Raw genomic sequence first — 19,234 nt, forward strand, 5'->3', positions numbered from 1 at the left:
TAAGTTGTAAAATCATGTGTGAACTACCAAGCGACCTTCGAGCTTAAATCTCCGAGTTAGCTAACATATACCAACAGTACAACAAAGAGTTTTCCCAGCAACCTTTGTGTGGTATTAGCAGTGCATGACTTGGCTGGGTTTAACGTGTTGATATGAAAAATGCTGTACAGAGATTGAGTTTGAAATGACGTGATTACGATTCAGTTGACGCATGTAAGTTCTCCATTGCATAAATGTATTAACTGCTAGTAGGTATTGTGGATAAATGGTTGTAGATGGTTTTTAAATCAACTTTTTAACTGATTATAATTAAAGTTAGTATAGTTTAAGGACGAATGTGATTGTGTGTGTTTATATATTTGTTTACACATATAATTTTTAAGTATTTAATGAAATGTTTTCGCAAAAAGTTATTACCAAGGGTAAAATTAACGCTATACCGTATTAAAAAGAGGACCCCTTCTAAAACAATATGCCTGAACTAGAAGATTCAAAAAAAGGTTTTGTCGACTCTATTTATAATCAAAAATTGGATAAAGAGGTTAGTCAAACGATGTTTAATAATAGATAAATGTAAAGTAGACTAAACACTCCTCTTATATTTTATGTGTAACTAGTTTTATCTGTCATTTTTATTCATTTTATGTTAACTTACCCAAAAAAACTATAACATTTGTAATAGCTGTTTAATTTGTGATTGTTTTGGTTTTATTAAAATCATTTCCTATACATTGTTACTTTTATCACAACGATCGAAATCAATAAATGTGGTTTTGTGTGCAGGTATTCAACAGTAATTTTTACACAATTAGTTAATTAATACCTTACATACAGCATGATAAGAAATCTATATACGTCGAATCCTGTCTAATGTTTTAGGAACCCACTCCTGGATGTTACATTAAGGCTCGTCACTCTTTGGCTTTTATCCAGTTTTGTGGGTTTGTCAATTTATTAGTGATCAGGAGCAATGTAAGCATCGCCATTGTTGCTATGGTAAACGCTACGTCATCAGTCATTGATGACGTCAATTCGACTAGTTCATGTCCAGATAGAGGAGGAGGACCAAGTACGGAAGTCAGCTCTGTAAGTAAGTCAACCCAATTTAATTCGCCTGAAGACTACAAATAAAATATTCAAAACTTCCAACAAAACTAACAACCAAAAACACAAGATCCGCAAACTCAAGTTTTATTGTATATTTAGGAATAGTGCAATGGGTGCTCAACATACATCTACATGTACAAATTATTTCCAAACGAAAAAATTAATGGTTTGGCAGAAATGACCCCCTTCGTTTTCGCGGCAAATACACAAACTATGTTCTTCTTGCTTAATATTTGTTTGTTTGAAAAATCATTCAAATGTAATATTGAAAAAAGCTTATTATAGGACAGCACTTACATAATTTCCCCATTTGGGGGGTCGTACAGCTAGCATATATTAAACTAACGTTACTTAAATGACTGATTGGAATGCTGCTTTTATTTCAGCAACAAAAACGACGTGGTAAAATATAGAACATCTTGGTCCACGCATATAGGCCTATTAAGTTTTGGACGTTCATCTAACGAACTTACTCAAAACTAATACAAAAAAACGCTTATACTTGAGAAAACTTGTACTCAAAAAACAAAACTAACCGTAATTTACCTTATGAATGTCAAATTTTTGCCAAAAAATAAATCCACTTGTTTATATTATGGCTATGTTTTTAATATTATATTCAGAACGGCGTATTTCACTGGAACTCGGCAGAACAGGGACTATTTTTGGGTTGCTACTTCTACGGTTATGTTGCCTCTAGTATTCCAGGAGCCTGGTTGTCGAAAAGGTTTGGCATGAAGTACACTGTTAGCTTAATGACTTTCGTTGCTTCTGTACTCACGGCATGCACTCCATTTCTTGCCTACTTCAACTTTGAACTTCTTATCGCAACAAGAGTCGTTATCGGTTTGTTACAGGTAACTATACTCTAATAGAGTGGTTCTTAAACGTTTTTAAAATTTGCGCAACGGTCCCCTAGCAATTATTTGAATTGCTCACGGTCTCCTTAAAAATATACACAAATTAACACTAAGTAACACTTTGAAACATATGTACACACATATATGTGTGCTTACAACTGAGATCTAGCCCTTCTGAAGCTGCTTTTTGACCAACGATAACGGCTTACGTATTATTAGTACACCGAAAAGCCATTGCAGACTCACCGAATCTGTCGATCAAGGATGCAAGCAGAGCAGACTAGAAAAACAACTAGCCTGCAGTGAGGTTCGAACTCACGACCTCCGGTCAAGCCGGGACCGTCGCTCTACCAACTGAGCTATGCAGCTACTATGCAGTAAGCACACATATATGTGTGTACATATGTTTCATTGTATTATGATATGATACTGGCGATCCCCTTCATTATGAAGTTGCTTGTACTAACAGATTGAGCAAGCATTGGCGTATGGTTGTTTCTCGACTCGTTCCCTTCTGAGCCTGCATAGCTCAGTTGGTAGAGCGACGGTCCCGGCTTGACCGGAGGTCGTGAGTTCGAACCTCACTGCAGGCTAGTTGTTTTTCTAGTCTGCTCTGCTTGCATCCTTGATCGACAGATTCGGTGAGTCTGCAATGGCTTTTCGGTGTACTAAGTAACACTTTGTTTTTAATGGTATCAATGGGACGGGTGCACTTGCTTGCTTTGCTATTTAGTATTGTAACGCAAACGAAATCACTTTTTTTGAGTGAAGCAATCACGAACCCTTTTAAAACCGAGACCATACACTACAGCAGGGTTTCTCAACCGTGGCTCTCGGCCCCCCTGGGGGGCAACGGAGCGGTGATTGGGGGGCCACGGGTATAACTCTCTAGCTAGGTCGTAGTGTTGCAAAACTCAACTACCCAATTGTCATTATTTCCAAAATTTGCCAGTTAACTTCAATTTGTGGGTTTTTTTCATTCGAATCCAAAATGTAATCGAACCCAATTCTGCCGTTTATATCGTAATAAAATTTGTTAGTTTTATTGCGGAAAGCTATGCCTAGTCGGACCTACGCGATTGGCAAGATTTACGCCGCCTATCGCTGTGGCGAAACAATTATACTGTGCCGCTTCGTGCAGCCTAATAACGTGGCGTTAGTGTTTTTTCGAGCGACCAATTACTTTCCGATAACAGTCGCCTGTTTATTAAGTGTCCACCAAATGCTGTTGAGCGAGAATCTAACATGCAATGCCAGGTGCAGAGATTACGCATTTTTGAAGGCCGTTAAGTTGCAAAAGAAACATTTCATCGTAAAATGCGCAAATTGCCATACGGTGTTACTCAAGATCAACTTTAAGCTAATATTCAGCGAGGTAATACGCCACAGCGTAATTGTCAAGTAAAAAATAACGCATTACTGCCAGTGGTAGCTTGTATTTGTTGCAGCATATTACATGTATTATATTTGTCATTTGGTGAAACTATAACACTACATTGTTTTGCATTGCACTCAATGTATGGGCAAAATATAACGATTAAGGTAATTGCTTTTTTGTTAATCTCCCGCCAAAATAAATTAAAAAATTATTAGATTCGTTACTCTAGATTCGAAACCTATTGTTATAAAAAATATCTTTGATTCTACTTTGCAGATCCCTACTCCTACTACTAATTTATTTCGCTAGCAGGTAGCTTTTCACGGCAAGGAACAAACCTTCGTTATTACCGACCCATGCCCTGAATAAAATCAAGGATCGGCGGAAAAATGTCAGACTTTAAATCACAGACGAATTACAGATGCTCATTAAGTTTAAAGCAAGTTGCCAAATATTTTCCTTTATCACTGCAATGAAGCCGACATTTGATAACAAAAGTCATGGCTCGATTTGTTGGTGTCTATCTGAGATTCGTACCGACTACTAAGCAAGAATGCCGTCGTAATATGCGTTTAATTCGCAACTTACCTATCTTTGCGAAGCTGGCCTTACTGATCTGGCGTGCATAAAACGAAAGTCAGAAATCGTTTTGGCGTATGTTATGATATTCGCTTGTCTTAATACAAAACAGAGCCGAATAAAAAAAATTGGCTGAGTACAAGAAAAAGCTTTGCAATGACTAACTAAGTTCATTTAAAGTAAAATGACTGATTTGCTAAAATTAATAAAAAGTAATTGCTTTTATTCGGTAGACTTCGTTTATGGCAGTATTGGTTATTAACGTGGTGTAGTGAAACAATTGAAAACACATTAAATACAGTGCTATAGTTTTTTTTAAAGCAAGGGGTCCACGAGGGTTGAGCGCTTTTCAAAGGGGGCAACGGAGCATAAAACGTGAACCACTGCACTACAGCTTACAGTTGCAGCGCAGCAAGCTGTAAAACGCAATTCTCATTAGCCAACGCAAGACTATGACGTCATAAAGCACAATTCAACTCAAAGAAAGTAAACACTTGTATGAACAACTGAACTAATCGTAGCTTGTGATGACGAGCGCAAACACGTTGGAATTACATTAGCTAATGTAATGTCACTTTGCGCGTATAGGTCAAGCCTGAGTTTGGCTTTAATTCTTTCGTAGCACAATTTGGCCTATGTGGAAAATATTTATTATTATTGTGTGTGCTAAGCTTGGTTTGGAAAAGTAAGTTGCTTTAAAATTTTATTGCACAAAAAATTTCTTCTTTAGGAGCGTCGTGTTGAATTTTTGTAAGGTGGTTCGCGGTCCCAGAATATTGTCTCACCCCAAAAGGACCGCGGACCCCAGTTTATAAACCACTGCTCTAATATAAGAACAATAAAAAACAGGTATTATTTATGCCTAAAAGTAACTCTTTCTTTTAGGGAGCTGTCGCCCCATCAGTTGTTGGTTCCTGGGGAGTGTGGGGTCATCCTTCAGAGCGAAGTAAATACATATCTTTCACGGTATCCGGATCAAGTGCGGGAACTTGTCTAAATCTTATCGTGTCTGGAGTTATAGCGGAATACCTTGGATGGGAAGCTGTTTTTTACATAACAGGTCCATGTAAATCTTCAACTTTACTTAGAAAAATAAACATTAGGTTGGCCTACATGTAAAAGATGAATATAGTGGACCAGTGGTTGGATTCAGCCGGTTCGCACTGATTCTATAGAACTGTCTAACGAAATTTTATAAGATCAGCCTACCGGTTAACATCACTAGTTCCTGTCAATGGATTTTTGCATCTAATATGATACACCGATTTTTGAGATCAAAGTAGCTTACTTGTTTTTTCAAAATGTGCACGTTCACTTTTTTTACTGAACATGTGGTAACTGTACCCCAGCTGGTTATAAAATGTATAGCTATTTTCATACAGAAACATCATTTACCATGCTGTACAGACTAATTTCAATGGTAAAAAACGGATAGTTTCATCTTTTAGTTTTAATTTACCTCACTTTTCAGTTTTGTTGTTTCTGTTATTCCCTTGTATGACACAGTGTTAATGTAGCCTATGCCCGATGTACAGTTTATTTGCCAAAAAATATGACTTTTTGTAACAGAACTGGCTGAAAAAAATAACTTTTGTGATAGAACCGACTGACAAAAAATTTGAATGTCACCAATGTTGTATAAAGATTGTCATGGTAGCAGCACAAAACTGTAAGGATGGTCATAGTAGCAGAATAAAACATAAAATCTACACATTTTCGGCTGCTATTGCCCAGAGAGAAGCAACACGTCGTTCAATTTTGATATCGCTATTTTAGTATTTAACCCAAATTCTGATGCGAGCGTCTGATCATTGCCGTTTATGTGCACCCAGGTTTTGTTTTTTGGCTTCAATAACAATGCCTTACCAATAAGATTTATGTCATATAACGTGACACATACCTATAAAACGATGTTTCACTTTGTTTTTCTCTTAAACATTTGCTATGTTGTTTATCCCTATTAAAAAAATTATCAACAATGGGTTGCAAAATTTTACAACTAACAAAAAAGTGTTTTTAACAATTTTGCAACTATTATAGCAGTGTTTTTTTAAGGTGTGACCCAAATATAAAACCTAATGACAATTTAAAATCTGTAATTTATTAAACCACAGTAAGACATGTTTTAAACGCTTTTTTGCAGAATTTTAGAATTTTAGGTAGACCATAACTAAATAGAAAGATCAATTTTTTATTAACCAAAATCACTATTATTAATTGAACCAATTAACCACAATCACCAATTCAATAGTTTTTTAGGCTTGAAAATCGAGGCGAATCGAATGGAGATTTTTTAATGATCATTCATTTTCTATAAAACGTTTTACCTAACTTATGGAAGTCCTCTAATTGTAATAAGCAAGTAGTGGGAGATTACGGCAGACTGTTGCCGCAGGCCAAATTTTCATGTAACACCGGCAACTGTCTGCGGGCCGCTAAAAATCCCATCGCGGACCGTATGTTGCCCGCCCCTGGCCTAACCTAATATTGCCTATGTACTGCAGGTGGTGCTGGAGTTATATTAAGCGCATTTTGGTTTTTTCTTGTGTACGATTACCCTGAACATCACCCGAGAATATCAATTCAGGAAAAAGATTTTATCACTCAGGCCACAGGCCGGGTAGGCCGTAATCAAGCCAATGAGGTAAGACACATGAGCAAATGATATTTAAAATATTTATTATCTCAGTAAGGTTAACATTCTTCCAAAATCACATTCAAAGATGTAATTACTACCGAAAATCGAAAAACAAATCTTCGTTTAGGCTTTGTAATACTTGAGCAATTTTAATGTATATCATTGATGATGATGACTAAATATGAGTCTTTATGCCAACAATGTAACATACAAAACCGCATTAAAATTTCAATCGTGTTTGTCAAGCACTTGTATTTAAAAATAGATAGCATATTTTGTTAAATTAGAAATAAGAGTGAACATGTTATAGCAAAATTATTAAAAAGGTAAAGGGTGGGTCCTCTCCGCCGTGGAAATCTTTGGCAACTTCTCTTCCTGTCTGGGCAACTTGTGTGGCTCTGTTTGCCAGCATGTGGGGAAACTATTCCATGATGTCGATGCTGCCAACTTACATGGCAACTGTACTACACTTTGATCTAGCTGAGGTGATTTTTTGTATAAAAAATCAGTCCAGTGTATTTTGCATTAATTTTAAAACTTGGGCATAAACAGAATGCATTGACGTAAGCAAAAGTTTGATCCGACTTAACTTTATGGTGTCTTAAAAACCGTCAATCAACCCTTTTCTTTGGAGTGCTGTTCGCAAAAATACCAAATAGCTTATACGGATAAAAACAATAGTTTATACATTTTATCACGATTAGTGGGAATCTACAAGGTCTTTGGAACATTTCCATGGGCTATAGCATGGCAAGTATAAAAATAAACACTCTGTATGCTGATCTGAGCTTTACGCGAACTTTTCACTGGGATTCCTTCAGCTTTTTTTGAGGCTTTTAGTGTGCCTTTTATGGTGTCATTCGATGACCCGTTTATTATTTGGTAGTTATATAGCAAAATTATTTAAGGTGTTGATCAGGTCTGATTTTAATAGTTTTAGAACATTATAGTAAAGCCTTTTAGTACGTTTCTGCTATGCAATAAAGTTTCTATATTAGCATATAAACTATTGGGCGCCGTTTTGAAAAAAAAACTACTTCGTTTATACCGACAACTTTTTGTCTGATTAACCTCAAATTAGAGAGGACAACATTTGAATAACGTTAAACGGACATATCAACTGTCCGTTTAACTCAATTCAAGGAACATTTCTTTTCGATTTAAGTTAAATCTGAAAGTATTTAAAACGGAAAGTAATGCTTTCTGATTTAAATCAGAATAAATTTGTTTCTTAAAATTAATTCGAAAAGTTTCTTTGTCCCTCTAAATTAAATCAAAAAGAATTGCATTCCAATATAGTTTACGCCAGTAGTTTACAGGGCGTAACAAAAATAGTCAAAATTTCTTTCTTTCTTAAGTTAAAATAAAACATGGTTTGTGTTAGGCGTGGGTTTCTTGTTCAATTGAATATTGACTTTATCACGCAAAATTTCACCAATCTCCTTTTTTAAGGTGTTGAAAAGACATACTGTTATTCCATCCGATTGCCTTAACATTTTTGATAAATAAGAAGGCACACGTAATAAGAATATCAAAGCCCATACAGAATTATTACGTCTTACTTCAACCTCCAACCATTATGCTCCAAAGAAGGCACACGTTACATTATAACGTCAGGTCGTGTAACAAGATAATATGAGATATATTGATCATTACGTTATGCAGCATAGTTTTATTCGATTGATTTTTGTTTACTTATAGAACGCAATTTTCAAGCAATCATAGCCTCTTGCAAATGACCAAAATAGGGTTTCTTTGAACGTAACTTCTGCCTTGGGCTGAATTTAGTACAACTTTTTTACGCAGAGTGGATTTCTCTCCGCATTGCCGTACGTCATGAAATGGTTATTCACGGTTGTCGGTGGGTACGCCACCAGTCTTGTACAAAGCAAGACCAACATATCAACTGGAGTGTTGAGAAAAATCAACCAGACAGTGTCTCTTCTAACAAACGCATTGTTCCTTGTTCTGGCAGGTTACGTTGGATGCGATGCGACTGTCGCTGTTGCCTTCTTCTGCATAGCGGTTGGGGCCAATGCATTAACAAGTAAGAAACCAATAATATAAACGGTTTTGTTGTCAAAAAAAAATGAATTGCTGTCGAATGGTGTTTACTTCTATAGTCGCGATTCTCCATATAATCTGTTACACCTAATGCTTACAGATTTGTTGTTCACAATGAATTGCTCGTAAAGTGGTGTTTATTTGTGTAGTGGAGATTCCCAAATACTCTCTTTACATCAATATATAGAAGATATCTGTTACGTTTGCCAGATAACCAACGTATTTTAAAAGCTTGGTTTACAGTTCTACACAACCTAGAAAGCTTAAGGCATATTTAGTTATATTCTTTATTTAATGTCATGTGTTTAGCACCCGGATGTGTGGCCAATACGGTGGATATAGCTCCTCGTTACGGTGGAATAGTGTTTGGTATTTCCAACACAATCGGAAATATTACGGGATTTCTCGCGCCACAAGTAATTGGAATTATCCTTCTTGACAGTGTAAGTTAATCTAGATGTGTTGGTCAGCAGAAACTGATATCTATACAAAAATTTTTTTGCCTCTTTGATCGTCGCAAAAAGGCAAATGCTAAGACTAATTTATTGGCCCTGTTTTTCAATGTAACAAAATAAACATGATGACATGGTAAAATAATAGCTTATATGTATATAAGTTTAATGCTTGTTGTAAATGACAATGACGTTACAGATAATTTCAGAAACAACGAAACAGTTTTTAAAATTGATTACAATATTCGTACAATTCCAATATTTATATTTCAAATCCATTTATATTCAATTTTGTTACAATATATAAGAAGCAACGTGCGAATACATTTTTTTTAGGTGAGTACATAAAAAATAATTCACGAATACCTCAAGAAGTTACGTCGAAAAAAAGAGTAACCTTTTAAAACCTGATTCGATCGAACTAAAAAGAGTTTGGACAAAGCCCGAAATAAGGTAGTTTTTAAATGTCGAAGAGAAGAAATTAATTAATATAATGGCGTTTAACCAGAATGTTTAGACAAACAAGTTTTGACCCAGCGTTGTATGTCTGAACTAAAACCTCGTAAAACAGCCTGATAATATCTTTAAATATGCTTCTAGGCATTTAGTGCTTTCCACTTTGACATTAATGACTAAGTGTATGTCAGAATGTTTTACTCTCAGTATTTCAACAATGTATAGCCAAAGTTCGGGTTTTGCATTCTCGAAAAAAATTACTTAAATTTAGCAAGTCAAAGTATATCAACCCAACCGTCTTTAGAACTCCATCGAGCAGTGGCAAAAAGTATTCTGGATGTCTGCCGGCATTGGTGTGTTTGGAGCCCTGTTTTACCTTATTTTTGCATCTGGTGAAGAACAAGAATGGGCAAAGGTCAGTTCGGACAACATGGATCTCCGAAAACAAGGTTTGTCTAGTTTTTGAAGTTTTACATGACTTTCGGTGTACTAATCAAACGGGAGCCGTAATCGTTGGTCAAAAAGCAGCTTTAGAAGGGCCAGATCACAGTTGTAACTCACATATTTGTGTGCATGTTTCATGAGGTTGCTTATAGATTTATGTTTAACACATGGTAACGGGATTATTTGTCCAAAAGTAAAAATTCAAAATATATTGTGGCCCGCGATGCTGTCAACTTAAACTACGCTGAATTAGACGAAAAAAGCCGTTGTTTTAACCAATTCTCAATTCTCCTTTAGGACCTCGTTTGTCACGTATCGTTCTAATTAAAGTTTGGCAACTTAAAACAAAATAACGCAATTTTTACGCAATTAGACTGGATTTAGCTGCATATTTGCGCACGAATGAGCCCGTGAAAAACATATGTTTTTAGGATTACATTGTATCATAATGTCACTTTTAACGTCAGTAAAACTTTGGATGATCCAACCCAAACAAAAATCATAAATCCTCCCCTGTTTTCGTAATTGTTTTACGCAGTGGCCTTCAATAGCTCAAAAAAAGTATTTTGGGCCGCAACAAATAAAATTTGCCGACCCCTGAGAACCTGTATACAAACAGGTTATATTAATAGCCTACACAGGTTATAGTCTGCAATGAATATTAAACATATATATATATATATATATATATATTGTTGCGTATTGCAACATGATGTATGGTAACATTAACTGGTAAACAATATATTTTTCTCATTTAGAAAAAATATAGAATTCGACAATCGGGCATTTGAAGAAGTATCTACCGATTTCTGATGGAACTATTGTTATATCTTAGAGTGTTCATCTTGCGCTTACAATCTTATAGTTTTTATAAGTTTTAAATTTGTAGCAACGCCGGGGCGTTTTTTTGCTTATTTTAATTACGTAAATGCAAACAAATTTTGCCAATATACATTGTGTTTCTGTCGTAGCCTCTTTATATAAAATCGTTTTTATCATAAAAGTATTGCGCCTCGACATTCTAACTTTGGCAGCTTGAATGATAATTATGACAATTTTTCGCTTTGCGAATCGATAAAATATATATATTTTTCAGTCTAAAACTTTATCAAAAAATCGAACTGTATAGTGCTTTTTGTAATTTTATTTACGTCATCTCGTTTATGTGCAATTTTGTAACGTCACGTTGGAAAACAACTTCCATTTTAATTCACCAGGCTATGCAACCCATGGTTTTGTATTATAAAAAATGTAATTGAAATTAGTAGAGCAAGTCTTTCGTAGAAAAACGACGTATTTATTTTACTGAAATACTTTTTCTATGCACAGTTATATATTGCTTTTTTGGTAAGGTCACTTTCGTGCTCATTAAAGCGTATCTGAAATGTCAAAGCTATCAAGATGTCTGGTGTTGTACACTTGATCAGAGCAATTGAAGTGAATAGATGGAACGAATCCAGGCACGGTTTAAGTAGCACAGAAATCAATTAGCATAGCAGCACAATACCACCGTGAGTAGGCTACAACACATGCGTCGAAATACGTAATACTTTACCTTCCCAACAAAAATACCAAACTGCGCAATAACAATATCACGGCATCAACGACAAAAACGTTGCGGAGGCTTCCGACTGTGGAGCACTTTAATGCTCGGCACAACTATGACATTTGTGATAAATACCCATATTGTCTTTGTCAATATTTTGGCATCCAAAGAATACTCTGGTGCAACAAGCGGAGTACTTCGCGCTGACGTTTAGCAGGCATCACTATAGTCTACTGCTGTACAATAAACAACTGATAGGTAATGCTTATTTGAATCCGATCTGAACGTTACAATGCAAGGGATCTCCAACATCAAAATATTTATGTAGCCACCCTTCTTGTGTATGTCATTACTTTGGAAAGAAGGCAGTCTTTTCCAGTTTTCTTTATAAGAGCAATAGCATCAGCGGGTTTCATTTGACTACCCATAGTTGTGATTACACAAACCTAATCTCAATCTACGGTTGTTTCCGGTAGTCGACTAAGGGCTTCGGCGTTATTGATGGTTTTCCTATACTCAATATCGTAACTGAAATTGGTTGAGAAGTAGCACACATCTCGCCAAGCGACTTGCTGCAAGCTTTGGAACACCCTTCTTTGGTCCGACCATGGTCAACGAGGGTTTGTAGTCAGCGACCAAAATAAACTTCCGGCCGTACAGGTACTGAAATAATGTGCGAATAGCAAACACAATAGCCAGAGCCTTTTTTGGATCTGGCTATACTTTCTCCGACAGTCAGTCAGCGTTTTCGATATGTTAGCTCAGGGTGGTCCACGTTTGATCGCAGGCCACAATAGTTTTTGCCTATTCTTTGCGGTACCAGGAACGGATCAACGATTTTCGTTATGTCGGAGCATGAAATGTTTAAAAATGACGTCAAAGCATTTTTAAAGACATATAGCTCCACAGAATTGCTGCTATCGTCGAATGTGTGCGCCAATAAAATCGAGCGTCATGGGACTGGGAAAACTATTTTTGTATTTTATTGCGTATCTTACTAAAAATTTTGAGAGATGTTGCACATTCGTTTCGCACAAAAAGGTTTTATTAACCAGATCAATTTAACTAAACTTGCATCTTGAAAGAGGTCAGAGCCTTTAGCTTATAGTCTCAGTGAAAACCTGTAAAACAATACTTTTTAGCAGCGTGATATATTTTAGCGTATATTTAATTTAAAACGCAAATATAACTTATAAGTTTGTAAAACATCTATTTTAGTCCATAGAGCACGTACCATACTGCGACTTTTAAACCAGTACACTTACCAAAATTAGGCATTCTTGCCAACCCCTAAATGCGAATTTGGTGAGCGATAGGTGTCTGGTTTATTTCATGGTATAACTGAAAAGATGTAATCATAACCAAACAATTGCAGTATGCTTACTGTTCGTTGGTCACTTACATTTCTTTGATTAAACCTTCAAGTCTTCAGCGGTACGCATTGCAATAATTTAACAGTGCTTCGCGGGCCACGAACTATGATGTGCCACATGTGGCCCGCGGGCCTGGGTTAGTATCACCCTGTGTTAATTAGCTGTTGGCCTTTCGCTTCCATCTGGAGGACGATGAAATAAAACCGCACCAATTCCTCCGTTGGATGAATCGCAAGCCATTCCAATCGGCAGGGTTTGATCGAAATGTGTCAGGACATTGTCCGACGTTAGGAAATGTTTTAAACGTTTACAAGCATCTTCCTCTTTCTTTCTCCAACTCCTAGTTACAGTTTTCGTCGAAAGCCGGTATAACGGTTTTGCAACTGTTGAAAACGATAAGGTAAGAACCTGCTGTAGAACTGAACGGAGTCCAATAACGAACGAATTGACACATTTTTCTGGTGGGGGCATAGTTACGACAAGGTCTACTTTACTTTCTTTGGCAATACCCTCCTTAGTGAGAATGTCCTAGGTATTTAACTTTTTCATGCGCAAATGTGCATTTCTCCTATCGACAAGGTAGACCCTTTTCATCAAGTTGTTGAAGTAAACCGTGAAATTGCTACCTTAGATCACTTGGTAACGGTAGTGGCTGACGATGTGTTTCGAGTTGAGGTTTAGCAGTCACAGAGCAATCGCCGCATACCCGAACTATATAAGATGTGCCTGTCCTGGTAATGGTGCCTTTCGCACAGGCACCACGGTGATCTCCAATCATTAGATTGCACGAGAGCCCATGTGCCGTTTCGAATTCCTGCCTCGTAATTTCGATTTAAACCCTCGAACAGAGCAAACGGAACAGGTCTTGGTTTGTGATACGCCGGGGTTAGATTTTTGATAAATTGCACTTTTAATTCAAAGTGTTGTAAAGTTCCCAATTCTTATTAAAAAGATTTGGAAAACCCATGCAAAACATGATCCAATTACAGATACTGATCTGGGGAACAACTTAGTGCTTCCATACATAATGTTTTACAAATAAATCTACAATTCACGAATAGAATCTCTTTCCAGAATGTTCAAATTTCTTAACAACGTTACGTAAAACTTGAGTATGCTGGTCGCATCTGACTTTGGAGCATTGACCTTTAACCGACAGCAACCTATAATAGTAAGATAATGGCCAGATATGGCATCAAGCTTCGCCGACCAATACTTTTCCAAGCCTTGGTTGACAAAATATTAGCACCTGCAGCGGTCGAATTCTACGTTGAACGAATTGGAATCGACCACTAGTGTACAAGTAACTTTTAACATGAGCTGGAAATTAAGAGATACCACTGATCTCACGCTCGAGATCTGCATCTTCTTACGATGCAATGCTTGCAAATATTCTTCGTATCCTGGAAACCGAAATTCCATTGTTTCTTGTGCCCCTTGAGCTTGTTTACGGCAGTTTCTTTGGCAGCCCGAGCAGCATCTTTCGTCTCCGTGGCAATCTGTCTAGCCCGTCAAAACGAAAGCTCGTCACTCTTTACCTTGAAATGCCTTCAGGACAGCCTCATTGCCGACAGAAAACATGAAACGTGTCCTTACTGCTTTGACCAAAGAGTCGGCGATAGAAAAAAAGTCGCAGGTCTTGACGAATACGTTGTATAACTATTATGTCACAATGTATAACTATTATTTGCGTACATTAAAAAAAAACTACTTCGATCTCAAAAATCGGTGTATCAGATAAAATGCAAAAATCCATCACACTTGACAGTTACCAGTAATGTTAACCGGTTCGCTGATCTCATAAAATGTCGTGAAACGGTTCTATAGAACCGGTGTGAACCGGCTGAATCCCACCACTTCTTATCACAGCCCTTATTATGTGTTTCCTTTGTATAGCGGATGCGGTTAGTTTATATGTCATTGGTATATTTATCGCTTCACGTTTGGCCGTTTGAGTGAACACTGTACCGTACGTTATATAAAGTTTACTTCGAATTATACATTGATCGACTGGCAAAAGGCAATTTAAAATAAAAGAAAAGCGAATATAAGACGTCAAACTGTAGTGAACAGCTTAAGTGACTCCTAAATGTTTGATTCTGTTCCGGTTCAACTCCAACTTCTAAAAAATGTTTCAGGTTCGGTTACCGTTTGGGTAAATTTGCCAAAAATCGCTTCATAAAATTCCTGTTTGACTCGTGTTCGCCTACCTGTTTTTTATCAATTACAACAATGTTAAATATTTGGGAACGATTTAACCAGGGGATATACATTTTGCAAGTAAACATTATTTTTTTTTATAACACATTTGGAAAAACATGTATTCGTTCTGTCAAATAGAATAACTTCAATTTTTAGTACAGAAATTTTCGTATTTGACTGGAGAATTCGACAATCAGGCATTTGAAGATGTATTGACAGATTTGTAATGTATTCCAGTTTGGCGAAGACGTGTTTATGTGGCTCTAATATTTCAGGAAAACACAATTTGCTGCAACACAATCTATGTACCGTACCAAACGTGAATGTTTAAGCCACTGTAACCTACAGATAAAGTAAAGCCATAGTTTCCGTTTTGTACTATAGAATATATTTTAATTTAAGGTTTGTGCTTTAAAATTGAACAAATATAACAGCACGATTTTTTATCTCATTTGAAATAAAAAAGTTGTCATTGTCATGCGTTAGACACGATATATTTTGGATGCACTTTGCAGTTTTCGCACCTATCCTACGATTCAACAAAATATTAATATTAAAAAACTTCTCTTTCTTATTTTGGTAAACTTTAATCTATTAAGTGAACGTTTTTTAGAGAAATATTTGTCGGGTACATTATTGCGGACACAGGCATCAATGCTCTTTAACAAAGAAAATGTTTATTTTCCATTAACATTCTATCCTGAAACTGTTTTTTAAACACAAACGTTTAAAAGAGCACCATCATCTCAGTAAACATTTGCTCATGGGTCAATAATGTTTTACCCCTTCATAAATCAAAGCACTGAGTTGAAAGCATGCACTAACTCGGAAACTATTCATTGTTGTGGAACTCGGAAATTATTCAAGGTTTGTGCAGCGTTCCATAAAAATAAAATCAATGAGAAAAATTATTATCGTTTAGATGAATTGGTTTAGAGTTGTGTAACAGTGATCAGCTAGTTGCTATACTGATTATTTTAAACGGCATGTTGATTTTTATTTGACTGTTTAAATTTTTTATGAAAAAATTAATGTTTCCAAAACAGCCATAATTAAATAAAATTTGTAGTATAGTTTAACAATTAAATAAATAATTTTTTAATAAATTTAGTGAAAACAACGGAATGGTTTATTGAAGATCAGCGATTTTGTTGAACATGATGTAGGCCGAGTAGTTGCAAATATTTGCTTTGAATGTTAAATCACGTGTGTTCAGTCCTAAACGACCTTCGAGCTTAAATCGACAACTTATATTAACGATGCTAGCTAACATATACGAATGTAGAACTCAGAAAGGTTTTCCAGCAACCTTTACGTGCTATTAGCAATGGCTTGGTTTAAAATGTTGATGCTGATGTACAGAAGCATAATGAGGGGGTAATTCAGTTGTAGCATATAAGTTCTTCACTGCATTAAAGGAACAATTCTTACAAGGTAAATATTGAATAAATAGATTTATAAAATCAATTTTTTCGTTTCTTCCAGTAACCTTATGTGTTAGTTTCAGTGCATGGTTAGCCTCGGTTTAAAGTGTTGATATACAAATTGCTGTATAGAGATTTTAAAATAAGGTGATTAAAATTCAGTTGTCGCATTGTAAGTTTTTTTTTTCCAGTGCATAAAAGTAATAATTGTTGTTAGGTGGTGTGGATAAATGGTTGTGATTGGTTTACAAATCAACTTTTCGATCTGATTATAAATGAAATTACCATACGAATGTGTAAATGAAATTACCATACGAAGTGTTTTTTGACACATGTACATTTTTTAAGTATAAAATGAATTGTTTCGTAAAAGTTATTAACAAGCATAATATTGCCGCTGTAGTGAAAGTAGGACCTCTTCTAAAACAATATGTCTAAACTGGAAGATTCAGAAAAAGATTTTGTCGACTATAATCAAAATCAAAAATCGGATAAAGAGGTTAGTCAAACGATATTAAATATTCAATAAATGTAAAGTAGACTAAACAGCCCTCGTTTTATGTCAATTTAATCACAAAAAATGACGTTTGTAATAGATGTTTAATTTTCAATTGATGTGGTTTTATTCAAAGTTTTTTTTCATATGTTGTTATATTCATCACAACGATCGAAATCAATAAATGTGGTTTTGCTTGCAGTTATTCAACAGTAAGTTTAACACAATTAGTTAATTAATACCTTACATACAGCATGATCAGAAATCTATATACGTCAAATCCTGTCTAATGTTTTAGAAACCCACTCCTGGATGTTACATTAAGGCTCGCCACTCTTTGGCTTTTATCCAGTTTTGCGGGTTTGTCAATTTATTAGTGATCAGAAGCAATGTAAGCATCGCCATTGTTGCTATGGTAAACGCTACGTCATCAGTCATTAATGACGTCAACTCTACTAGTTCATGTCCAGATAGAGGTGGAGGATCAAGTCCGGAAGTCAGCTCTGTAAGTAAGTCAACCATCAATTTAATTCGCCTAAAGACTACAAATCAAATATACAAAACTTCCAACAACACTAAGAACCAAAAACACATGATCCGCAAACACAAGTTTTTATTGTGATTTAGGAATAGTGCAATGGGTGCTCAACATACATCTACATGTACAAATTATTTCCAAACGAGAAAATTAATGGTTTGGCAGAAATAACATCCTTTGTTTTCGGGAAAAATACTCAAACTATGTTCTTCGTGCTTAATATTTGTTTCTTTAAAAAAATATTCAATTGTAATACTTAAAAATTATAGGACAGAACTAAAATATAAACGTAATAAGAATATCAAAGCCCATACAGAAGTAGGTATCATTTTGGACGTTTCGATTATTCGAAACGTCCAAAATGATACCTACTTCTGTATGGGCTTTGTATTCTTATTACGTCTTACTACAACCTCCAACCATTATGCTTCAAAGAACTAAAATAGCTTTCCCCTTTTAGGGGATCGTACAGCTGAAATCAATTAAACTGTTTGTTACCTAAATGACTAATTCGTGTGTTGCTTTTACTTCAGCAACAAAAACGACGTAGTAAAATATAGAACACCGTGGAGATTAAAACTAATACAAAAAACAAATATATTACTCAAAACTAATACAAAAAACAATTATATTTCAGACAACTTGTTCCCAAGAAATAAAAATAACCGTAATTTGAGCCTGTAAATACCAAATTTGTCCACAACATAAATCCACTTGTTTACATAGCAATGTTTTAAATTGATGTTTAGAACGGCATATTTCATTGGAACTCAGCACAACAAGGACTATTTTTGGGTTGCTACTTCTACGGTTATGTTGCCTCTAGTTTTCCGGGCGCCTGGCTGTCCAAAAGGTTCGGCATGAAGTATACTGTCAGCTTAATGACTTTCGTTGCTTCTGTACTCACGGCATGCACCCCGTTTCTTGCCTACTTCAACTTCGAACTTCTTATCGCAACAAGAGTCGTTATTGGTTTGTTACAGGTAAATATACTCTACCATGTAATAACGTTTAAAACGGATCTTAAAAAGTATTTTGCCCTTTAATAACCGCTTATTTTAGGGAGTTGTTTCCCCATCAATTATTGGCTCATGGGGAGTCTGGGGTCATCCGTCAGAGCGAAGTAAATTTATATCTTTCGCGGTATCGGGATCAAGTGCGGGAACTTGTCTAAATCTTATCGTGTCCGGAGTTATAGCGGAATACCTTGGATGGGAAGCTGTTTTTTACATAACAGGTCCATGTAAAGCTTTAACTTAACTTTGATAAATAAATATATATGTAAAAAGATAAACATATTACTAGATGTAGAACATAAATATATTGGACCCTTAGCAGGGTCAAGGTAGCAGAATCAAACATAAAATCTTCACATGTTCTTCTGCGATTGCCCATAAGGGAGCAATACGTCGTTCGGTTTTGATATCGGCTATTTTAGGATAGGTAGCTCAAATTCTGATGCGAGTGTCTGATCAAGGCCATTTATCACCCGGGTTGTATCATTTTAGTTTCAATATTAAAACATGAAAAGCGTTACCATACTTGGATTTACCCGGTAGTGCTACAAACGTCTCCCTTTGTTTGAGTGACGAGGTTTTCAATTTAAGCCATGTAGCGGTATTTCATGATTGAGATTAGAGTCGTGGTATTTTCACGCATGTTTTTTTCGTATCTTAC

The 19,234-nt window shown here is 35.8% G+C and overlaps 2 protein-coding genes and 1 non-coding gene across 3 annotated transcripts in view; all 3 read left to right on the top strand.

Annotated features, from left to right (window-relative positions):
* Window positions 1–472: 472 nt before the first annotated feature.
* LOC146140735 (sialin-like) lies at window positions 473–14,556 on the top strand. The gene is made up of 10 exons (XM_083392686.1): window positions 473–541; window positions 880–1,026; window positions 1,731–1,964; window positions 4,810–4,990; window positions 6,429–6,568; window positions 6,889–7,047; window positions 8,369–8,609; window positions 8,936–9,069; window positions 9,839–9,983; window positions 14,354–14,556. The coding sequence occupies exons 1-10, from the start codon at window positions 473–475 to the stop codon at window positions 14,554–14,556; spliced, it is 1,653 nt and encodes a 550-aa protein (XP_083248812.1).
* On the top strand, window positions 2,486–2,560 carry Trnaa-ggc (transfer RNA alanine (anticodon GGC)). Its single transcript has one exon. It is a non-coding gene; the product is annotated as a tRNA-Ala (tRNA).
* Window positions 14,557–16,953: 2,397 nt separating the features above from the next.
* The window catches only part of LOC146140737 (uncharacterized), a 34,883-nt gene continuing 32,602 nt past the window's right edge, over window positions 16,954–19,234 (top strand). The window contains exons 1-4 of the mRNA XM_083392687.1: window positions 16,954–17,022; window positions 17,372–17,524; window positions 18,307–18,540; window positions 18,620–18,794. Coding sequence (XP_083248813.1) covers window positions 16,954–17,022; window positions 17,372–17,524; window positions 18,307–18,540; window positions 18,620–18,794 — 631 coding nt within the window. The remainder of the gene's footprint in view (window positions 17,023–17,371; window positions 17,525–18,306; window positions 18,541–18,619; window positions 18,795–19,234) is intronic.

Source organism: Ascidiella aspersa, chromosome 6, assembly GCF_963924565.1.
Source record: "Ascidiella aspersa chromosome 6, kaAscAspe10.2, whole genome shotgun sequence".
Classification (NCBI taxonomy): Eukaryota; Metazoa; Chordata; class Ascidiacea; order Phlebobranchia; family Ascidiidae; genus Ascidiella; species Ascidiella aspersa.

What these genes read in the sequence shown, in the direction of transcription:
- LOC146140735 (XM_083392686.1), top strand. Translation starts at nt 473, where the DNA reads ATGCCTGAACTAGAAGATTCAAAAAAAGGTTTTGTCGACTCTATTTAT. An exon ending in GCCGTAATCAAGCCAATGAG is followed by an intron (nt 6,569 to 6,888) that starts GTAAGACACATG and finishes ATTATTAAAAAG; the next exon opens with GTAAAGGGTGGGTCCTCTCC. An exon ending in TGGGGCCAATGCATTAACAA is followed by an intron (nt 8,610 to 8,935) that starts GTAAGAAACCAA and finishes TCATGTGTTTAG; the next exon opens with CACCCGGATGTGTGGCCAAT.